The 10,069-nt window shown below is 47.9% G+C and overlaps 1 protein-coding gene across 1 annotated transcript; it reads left to right on the forward strand.

Annotated features, from left to right (window-relative positions):
• The first annotated feature begins 5,759 nt into the window (after positions 1–5,759).
• Positions 5,760–9,121, forward strand: FABP1 (fatty acid binding protein 1). Its single transcript, XM_027902495.1, has 4 exons — positions 5,760–5,905; positions 6,950–7,122; positions 8,345–8,437; positions 9,000–9,121. Exons 1-4 carry the CDS (start codon positions 5,839–5,841, stop codon positions 9,048–9,050), a joined length of 384 nt encoding a protein of 127 aa, XP_027758296.1. The 5' UTR covers positions 5,760–5,838; the 3' UTR covers positions 9,051–9,121.
• The last annotated feature ends 948 nt before the right edge of the window (positions 9,122–10,069 follow it).

Consider the following 10,069-nt stretch of genomic DNA (forward strand, 5'->3'; position numbering starts at 1 on the left):
TCTGGTGATTTTGCAGGGCAAGGAGCTGCCAGCATGGCAGCCCTTTCCCCACAGATGGATGCAACTCCTTCATCAGAGGGAGGTGTTTCACAACCAGCTCAAGGACATCTGTGTTGTGTCTTGGGTCTTGTAGACCAAAGTGTAGGACCCACTCATAAAGACAGAGTAGAAAGGGAGCACAAGGAATTGTGCAGTGCTGGCTCCCATGGTGGGATATTGGAGATGCTGTTATGTGGAGAAGGTTGTGCAATCTGGTCCTACTATACGGAGGTTTTCATTATCCCCCTGGGCCTAATTTTATCTCAAAATCTTCTGTCCCGTAGGATATGGGCTCTGTGACAGCCCTCTGGGGGCTCAAGAGAAGAGATGCTGTGGAGGCAGAGCAGTCACAATATGTTTGTTTTATCAGCTTCTCCAGGTGACTTTGGGAAAGTCAGGCAGTCTCTGTGTGCTCTATAATATGAAAACTGGGGATATCTATGCTCTGCAGCAAACACAACAGGACCAGGTGGGACATGGACAGTGGCAATCCTGGGCTTTGTCCACAGCTCTGGTCTTGCTGGCACCGTGGTTGTTTCCCATGGAGCATCTCTATGGTCCCGAACCTGGTGAAAATTCAGGTGTTCTCAGCCCCCACACAACCTCTCTGCCCTCCTCCCAGCAGTGTCCTGCCTCAGCACTGACCCTCTGGCTGGTGCATCACTCCTGTGTCGTTGCTTTCCCCAGCCAAGGAACACCATCTGCTAGGGAAGGTCCTGGGGGTTACTGCTTGAACTTTTCTTTATTTTATATATAAACTATGATTATACATTTGCCTCAGAGAGAGACAGGAACAGGCTCCTCCTCATGCCTGTATGCTCCTGAGAAGCTCTCCTTGACTAATTAACTGCAACCCCCTGTGAGCAGCATTAAGTGAACCACTGAGCTCGACAAATCAGGATGAAGGAGAGCACAGACCAGCTGGACAGGTGAGCACTGGCCCTAAGCGACAGCCAGGTGTCCCTCCAGGACCAGAATTCATCTGACCACTGGAGGCTGCTGTCCTTTGCATCCCCACATCCCAGTGTCCTCCACCTGTGCAGACTAAGATTTACTCATCCCCACCGTGTCTCAGGGGCTCTTCACGTGCCTGGAGCAGATGGGGGCATCTGCACTGCAAACGTGGTGGGATGAGATGAACCATCTGCACTGGCTAGATGTTCACTGGCTCTGCTCTGGGGGAGTCTTCCAGACCTTCCTTACTCGAGAACATTAACTGCTTACGGCTCCATTTTTTTCCCAACATTTTCTTTCCTTGCCCTGGCATGAACAAGCCCTGCAAGAAACAAGCACCATTTTCAGTTCTTATACCCTGACTCCATGATCTTGGCAGTGGGATGGAGGGCAGCCTCATCCCATAAAAGCCAAAGCTCCAAGGACAAAACATGCCCTCTGAGGGCATAAGCACAGGGGTCCATGTGCCCAGAGAGAGGCCATGGCGCTACACCGCAGATGTTTGAGACAAGAGAGCGGGAGGTGAGTGGCACAGCCAGCAGCTTTATTCCTTCTCTAAGGCAAGACTCCAGCAGCAAAGGCAGGGTCTTCTGTAAGCTCTGCTCCCCAGGTTATTGCTGGCAAGCAGAGCTAAGGTCTCATGCTGTCACTGGCAGTCCTCCCTTGCCCTCGGAGATGTGATACTAAGCCTTTGCTCCCTTTGGTACCTTTGTAATAAGACAACAAGAGCTGAGGGTTGCCCTTTGCTGAATATCAGCATCAGTGGAAAGGTTTATCAAGCAGCAGTTCTCTACAATCTACCGCTTTTGGCAACCTTATCAGGGCTCTGATAGTGGCATATCTAATCTAAACCAATGCAAGCTGGCGCTTGCATATCTGCAGCTTGGAAGTTACAGCTTGGAGGCAGGAGTCTCCAGGAGACTGCTAAGGCTGTTTGTAGAAGAGAAAAAACCTAGGAAAGGTGCTGTATTTCACTTCAGTGCTGTCTTGGTAATGCAGCACAAAGAAAACTTGGAGGGAACCAAGAGCAACAGAAAGCTCACTTTTCCCATCCCATCCAACCTTTCGAAGCAGTGCAGCCATGTGGCCTGCCAAAGAAACCTTTGTAACTCAAGGTTTAAAGTAATCAGACCAAAGATGTGAAAACTGGGCAGCAGACCAAGTTCCCAGGTTCAAGGGCAGCAGAAATAGGGATTACCTAAGCAACACTATAGGTTGAGACAGAGGGAAGCCCAGCCCAGGAAGATCTGCGAATGGCAAGCTTGTGGTCAAGGTTCCAAGAAAAATGCCTTTTCGGGTGTCCAGCTGGACCTGCACTGGAAAAATCCAGGACTGAATTGACAAAACCCCTTGCTTGTAACCTTTCACATTTGGGCCAAGAAATACTCGTGAAGAGCCCAGTCCCAGCCTCCCAAAGAACTGAGGGGAAACCAAAGGCTTCGTGAAGACTGGGGAGTCACTGGTGGGATAGACAAGAGGAGCATGAGAGGTGATAGAGGTGAGGTGCACAAAGACATTCTCAGACCTCCACAAGGCTGCCAGCTAAGCAAAGTGCCTGTCCCCACACAGTGCTTTGGCTGTAAAGTCATTTTCATAGTTCAGATCTTAAGTAGAAGTTTAGTTCAAACTGGAGGAAGCAGAGAGAGATTTTTTTCTGTGCGAACCTTAAAACTCAAAATCCTGTTTCTCAGCATAAAGTCCAAATCATCAAGAAGCAGTGCACACAAGAGAGTGGTTTCCCACTGCCTTGGAAGACACTGAATGAATGGGAGCCAAGAGGAGGAATCCCAGGGAAAGGTTGAGAGAAGGTGATAAAAGGATGCAACTGCTCCAAGGGCAGCTACAGGACAGAAGTGACTGAGCCAAACTCTTCTTGATGTTATAACATGAGGCACCGGCCACAAATTGTGCTTTGGGAGGTTTGGGTTGAGCACCTCTACTTCAAAAGGTGGGTGCTGGAGGACCAGGGTGAGTACCCAGAGAGGTAAAGGAGGTAGGTTTTGAGATTTGGCCCAAACCATGGGTGATCCATGGGTGATATTCCTGCTTTGAGCAGGAGGTTGAAACAGAGACCTTCAAGGGTCCCTCCCAACGGGCATTTCTCTGGTTCATCACCTTGGGACACAGAGCATTTGGATGTCTAGACTGGTGTTGAGATGTTCTGCACATCTTTGATTCAGGTGCAAAAAGCAGAAACGAGACACTTGTGTCCATTTTTCTGACAAGCTTCTAAGATCTCTGCATTATTTTAAAGCAACTTAAACATAGAAGCACCTGCTGGCTTCCCCCAAGATGTAGCTTCTCTAGTAATTGTTGAAAATGATCCATGTCTTTTCCCTTTCTACAAATCAGGCTCAGGTTTAAGGGTAGGGATTTAGTTTAATCAAATTATCAATTGACTTGGCCTTGTGTTAATGCAAATCAGGGGCATTTTCTTGGCCCTGGAAAGTTCAGTGATGTTGTATTTTAAATGATCCTGTATTCTGGGGGAGATGTACAAGTATTCTGAACTTTGCTATTGAGATTAAGTTTATCTCACCTGCAGTTTGCTCAGCAGATCTGGCTAGATAATAATTACCTTGGCCAAATTTCATTCAATAAGAGTTCTTCCTTTTTTATAAGAACTTCTGCATTTCTTTGCTAAAGAAAAAAAAAGAACTCAAGTCCAACAGAACAGAAAGAGGTTTTATTTTTGATCATTGATCAAAAATCAGTTGGTTGCATTTCCAAACTTTCCAGCAGTGATCATAGTCTACATTTATTCAATACACCAAGTCTGGGAGCATAAATGTGTTATAGCTATTCACAGTAAGTAGAAGCTGAGAGGATACCTGCAGAAAACAATATGGGTCCCAAATGGAGAGAATTCTCCCATGAGTTGTCCATTTCTCTGAACTACTCAAACAATTTCTGCCCAGTTACCAAGAGAGTCCTGGACAATTACATTCCCCTTTTAACATTTGATGGGTGACATCCAGACCTCAGGAGCTTGACCTCCAGGGACACTGTGGGCCTGGGAACTCTGCAGTTTTTTCAAGTCTGAATCTCTCTCCCCATCATGCAGAGAGAGGGGACCTGCTCTGGAGGAGCAGCCAGAGATCCAAGGCACAAATATGTGAGAGGCACACATGTGATTCCAGGTGGCCCATGGCAGGAGGCAGGGAGCTGCCAACCCCAGCTGCTGCCAGGATCTGGCCAGAAAGCTCCATCACCACTGTCACCATACAGACACTAAAAAGGGACGTGTGTCAGGGCAGCCCCGTGTAACACTGGGGTATTCACCCTTGGGCAGGGAAAAAGGTGAAATGTAAATTCTAAGGTGATGTCATTCCCAAGGGGATAAAAGAGAAAAAAAGCCAAAAAAGCTATTTGGAGAAACTGATGAATCAACCCACCTGCTATGAGTGCTCTCTGAACCTACCTGGCCCCCTCTGTGGTGCACAGGGATGACATCCACTGCAGATTTGTGGTGCACAGGGATGACATCCCCTGCAGATTTGTGGTGCACAGGGATGACATCCCCTGCAGATTCCTCCCCCCAAACTGTACTAATTAACCAGAAACTGAGGATGACCTGGCCTGGGCAATGTCACTGAGCACCAGAGCAGCATGGAGAGCAGCTGGGCTGAGCCGGCAGGAGCAGGACAGGCGGCTGCAGAAGGCTCTGACAGAGTCTCCAAATTGCAAGGAGACAGGTCTTTCACATTCTTATCCATGGCTTCACTTCAAAAAAGGACAAGGATGCTGTGAGAAGGAAAAATGGAAGAATTGCAAAGAGAAGGCACGTGAGTGAAAAGGGGGAGAATCCCTGGCCTGACTTTGGGAGGGAGTAGGAATTCTTTGGGGCAGCAGATGAGACTGGAGCAAGAGGCTGAGCCTGGGAGTCCAGACCCAGAGGGTGGATGCTCAGATGCCACGCAGCAATCTGGGATACTCAGGCAAAGGAATTGGACTGCAAGAGGAGCCCAGCTCCGAGTCCCACTTGGGAGGGAGGAATCTGGCTCAGCTTAGAGGCTGCCACTGGACCTACTTATAATGTGGCATTTGGGAGAAATGCAGCTTTGAGGGCCAAAACACTCCTTCAGTGCAGGAGTGACTGTGGTTTCTCTGGGAAAAGGAGAGGAAAGGGTGTTTTAGCCCTGGTAGGTCACTAATGGCACCGGTGCATCTATCCCTACAAAACTCCTTTCCTGGAGGCAGGGCCATAGTGAGGGAGCCTGAACTGAACTGCAGTCTTCAAATGGGCCAGTGCAAGCCCAGGAATTGATTTTGAGTCGTGTTTTTTCTTACAGGACAGTGATGGTTTTGTGACTACTGCTATACCTGAGCTCTGTGAGGTTTGTGAGCAGGTCAGTCCCTGTCAGTGTGCAGCCACTCTTCGTGCCTGTGCTAAAGACCCTGTGTGCACACACCAGTGAGCAGAAACCCCCCTGGAGTCAGCTCCAGGGAACACACAGTCCTTCACCACTTTCTCCTCCTCCAGGTACGTGTTTCCAGACTGCAAGCTCATTAGACGATTTGGCTCCTTCCCCTGATAGTTAATCTCTCTGCACAATTATTATTTTTTTTTTATCATTTGTTTATGGATGCCACGTCGCGACCCCCGTAAAATTGATTTTATGGGATTTTCCCTACCCCCCTGTTGTAAATTGTGGTCCGTAAAATGTAGAGCAATTTACCGCCGACCATTGCCCAATTTTACGTTAATGTTTGAGCATGACCATAAAACAATTACATCATCTCACCTCTGGCCAACTTTTAAGGCAAAGGGACTGTATAAAACCAGGCTCTGCTTGCCAGCAAGACACCTTCTCTTGTGTTGGGAGCACAGAGAGCCTTTCCATCATGAGCTTCACTGGAAAGTACGAACTCCAGTCCCAGGAAAACTTTGAGGCCTTTATGAAAGCCCTCGGTAAGTGCCTGCATGTGCTATGTGCTGCTTTGCCTCTACAGATCCCACTAATTTTTTGGAGCCAACTGTGCTTATGTGCTAGTGACAAAGATTGAGACATCTCTCAGATTTCCTATTTCTGCCTGTTGTCTTGAAGCTGTTGGAGTTTTTAAATGTATGTGTGTGTGGGGATGTGATATCAAAATAGAAGAGAAAGCATCTCCCTGACTGGGGGCTGGATAGAAAGAGATGATCAGTGAAATTTCAAGGCCTGCAAGAAAATAATCCTGACAGGCTCTGCAGCCACTGGCCAAGTGCTGCACACACATGGCAAACCAGCAGGACTTTGGTGGCTTAGGGGGACTGCAGATCTGCTCCATCAGGCTGTGAAATTTGAGGGCAAGCAGGACATGGCTCAACCCCTGTGCTGCTGCTCGGTGATGTTGCAAAGCCCCAAATTCAACCATTGATCAGAAAAATAGCTGGGGTTGTTTAAATGCTTAATGATGAATGGGACTAGAGAGATTTCCACCAGTATCTGTGACAGGGAATGTGCTCCTGTGGGGATTCAGGAGGTTTTGGCACTGTTTCTGCACAGTTATGTGTCAGGAGGGATCTACCTGTCAGATCAGCTTCAGGCTTTGAGAGAAGACTTTAGTTAACTGGTTCTGAGGAACCCTGAATCTCATAAAAAAAACCCACTTGGTTCCTTCATTCTAACTTGCTTTATTGCATTTTTTCCTGCCCCTCAGTGAAGGAAAGAAAGCAGGATGTTTTCTTAGTCAGGGAGGTACTTATTGTGCTGCCAGCCAGGTCAGTGAGACAAGGAATATGTCTAGTTCCCACACAAAATACAGGATAGGAGTATTATTCTTCCTCCCCAGCAGACTCAGGGTTACCTAGTTCTTGGGGAACCATCATCATTGAAAGGTTTTTCCACACTGGAATAGAAACTTCCTTGCTGTAGGTCCCCAAATCCTGCCACATCCATTCATTCATTCATTCAGCAGCAATCTGCCCACAGTTGGCTCCATGGTTCACATAATGCCTCTTGTTCCTGGGCAGGGCTTCCTGATGACCAGATCCAGAAGGGCAAGGACTTGAAGAGCACCACAGAAATTGTGCAGAATGGGAAAAAGTTCAAGGTCACTGTGACCACTGGCTCCAAAGTGCTGACAAACGAGTTCACCATCGGGGAGGAGTGTGAGATTGAGATGCTGACAGGAGAGAAAGCAAAGGTGAGTGATCAGCCACTCCTCTGCCAGGGCTTTGTGGGCACAGGGACATTAAATTTTCTCTCCAGCCATTCCCTCCACATTTGAGCAAAGGGGTTGAGGTGCTAAAGCACTTCTGCACTTCTTGCATTTGTAAAGTTATTTTAATACCCGGTCTGGAAAACACTGGAAGCCAATGTTTTAATATCCCATTTGGAAAAGGGGGATAGAGATACTTTGGTAGATTTTTCTGACAGCAAAAGTTCTGAAAGATTTGAGGTGTAAGGGATTGACTTTGTGTCATATTGCAACACAAAACATAGCTCCACCTTCATTTTGTTGACTCAAAGGTAGTGCAGGAAGGTCAGACAATGAATCGTAAACCAATAAATCTCTCCTTTAAAGTCCCAGTAGCTGTTAACTTCTCTGCTACCCTTTTCCACTGCTTCTGTTTACACTGGGTGAGATGATTTGGCAAGGTGAGGAGTTATCACCCTTGAAACTGGGTCAGCTCCCGTTCCTGGACATTAGTTTTCAGTGGTTCATAAAATGTCAAGGCAGCACCATTGGCAAATATTGCCTCTCATCTCTACCTCAGGAGAAGATGATATTTCAGGGACTTTTGAAAGTAAGAGGGATGACCACAAAAAAAAAAACACCCTGGTGAATCAGGCTCTGAGAACTGTACTGGCTGTATCACAATTTACAGCATCACTGAAGTCCCTCTGGCATAAAGCAAAGGGGGAAACAGCTATTAGAAGTGTTACCCTCCATAAACCAGAAGCTCAAGGACAGCTGGACAAGACAAATAAACAGAGATGGGCTTTGCTGGGTTATTTATTTGAGTGATTTCAGTGATCAGTGATAACTGCCCCAGGGGTGCTGGTGCTGTCTGGAGCCTTTTAAGATGTGCAGTTCCTGGTGGGGAGAGACTCAGCAGATGTGCCTTTCCCTTGGAGAGCTTTCTAGCCATGACTGAGTTTCTGAAAGCTCCTGAAATAGTTGCCTGCCTTGACTGAGCCTTTCCTCAGCCCCATGCCCTCACCCAGCTCCAGTCATCTCAGCCCAAAGGAGGTTTCTGCAGCAGTGAGCAGTAGGTGGGTGGTGGAGAGAAGATGACATGGCATGCCCTGGCCCAGCTCAGGTGGCTCTGCAGCCCTCTCCTACTACAGAAGAGAAAGGACAAAATGCAGGGGTTGAGGTGGCCTCCAGCAACAACATGAATGCCTCTGTGTCCTCCTACCAGGGTCTTGTGCAGATGGAGGGTAACAACAAACTGATCGCAAACGTGAAAGGGCTGAAATCCATCACCGAGCTCAATGGAGACACCATCACCCATGTAAGTATGGAAGGACAATGGCTGGGGTAGTGGTGCTTAGAGCTGCCTTTAGGGTTTGGCTCTAGAAAGCCTACAGAGATGCTGGGTACCTTGGGGAGGTGCTGGAGAAGAGGAGGTGCTTGCATGCAGGCTCTGCAGCCAGGCACTGAGGGCAGCTGTCATTAGAGTCTGACCCAAAAAGTATTTAAAAGACCCCAGTTTAGGCACTGCTGGTCAAGGTTTCAGGTAATGAGGGCATGTTCTCACCCTCCCAGAGGTAAAGGTGTGTATGTGGGCTTGGCACCCTTAAAGAAGCAACACACAGCAAACTGATCCCAGCTGGGGGGTGCCAGATTATCCCTACCTGTTCTGGGGTATTCATGAAGAAATCCAAAGCTTTAAAAGATCAGTTTATAGGAGATAGGCTGGGGATCAGTCCTGCTTTGATTTGCAAGACCAGATCTTTTCAACATATGAGTTTGGAGCTAAGCACCATGATGATCCTTCTGGGTCCCTTCCAACTTGGGATATTCTATGATTCTACAAATCCATAAAAAGCTAACACTCTCCATTTGTTTTTCAGACAATGATGATGGGTGACCTCACCTGCAAGAGAATCAGCAAGAGAGTCTAGAAACCTTGCACATACCAATCATTTTACTGTGTAAAATGCATCCATTATAATAAAATTTTTATGAAAGCCTTCTTCCTTGTCATCAGTCTCTTCACTGCTACCATGAAGAGACTACAACCTCCAAAATTCATGCAAGCACTGGTAGAAACTGGGCAATAGGCTGAGCTAAGGCTGTGATGATGTTGTTGGATGGAGTTGAGCCAGGGTGCAGGCTCAGAGCCATTGAGTGACCCTCTGAGATGTGCCCCATGCTGATGAGTGCTCTTGCAGCTCCTTCCTGGGGACAGGTGCCAGCATCCTGCTGGGGATGTCCCAGTGGGTCCTGCACCCACGGCTGCCCTGTCTGGGTGGATGGAGGAGCAGGAAAAGGGTTCAGTTCCCTTTCCTTACAAGCATGGCCGAAGTGATGGCAAGGTGACCAGCAGGGCCAAAGGATGAGGTGGTTTAGGTGGACTCAAGGAAATGTCAGTGATCCTGCTTGGAAAGCTGCCTTGGAGAAGCAACCAGCATGGGGGCAGTCTGTGTGTGTACCAACAGCCATCTTCATCCTCACCCCTCTGCAGTAGGATCCAGCCCTACAGGCTCTGGCCACACCATCTCCATCTCCTCCCAACCCTTCCACTTTAGGAGGGCCCCCAACTGCCTTCAGGTGTCCAGTGTGTGTTTCACCCTAAACTGCACCTGATAAATTGGGTTGAACTGGAATTGAACACTTCTTCCAGGGTGAAATACAGGTGAAATACTACAAGTGTTTATCCATCTCCTTCTGCAACCTCAACACATGTCGCTGCAGGACCAATTTGTGCATCTCTCTCAGGTCTTCTCCCTTCCCAGGAAAGGTTTTCATGTTACAGCTCTACATTGATCCTCATGCCAAGAACTGAACCAATATGGATTGTCACACTGGGAACCAGGCAGGCACCTCATGGACAAATGGAAGGGCTTAGCTCAACAGTGCCCCAAAAGCAGATGTTGGTCTCCAGTGAACTCAGATCTGGAGAAACATCAACAAAATCACT

Source organism: Empidonax traillii, unplaced genomic scaffold (genome assembly GCF_003031625.1).
Source record: "Empidonax traillii isolate 1590-97213 ecotype Southwest subspecies unplaced genomic scaffold, ASM303162v1 scaffold882:size376633, whole genome shotgun sequence".
Lineage (NCBI taxonomy): Eukaryota > Metazoa > Chordata > Aves > Passeriformes > Tyrannidae > Empidonax > Empidonax traillii.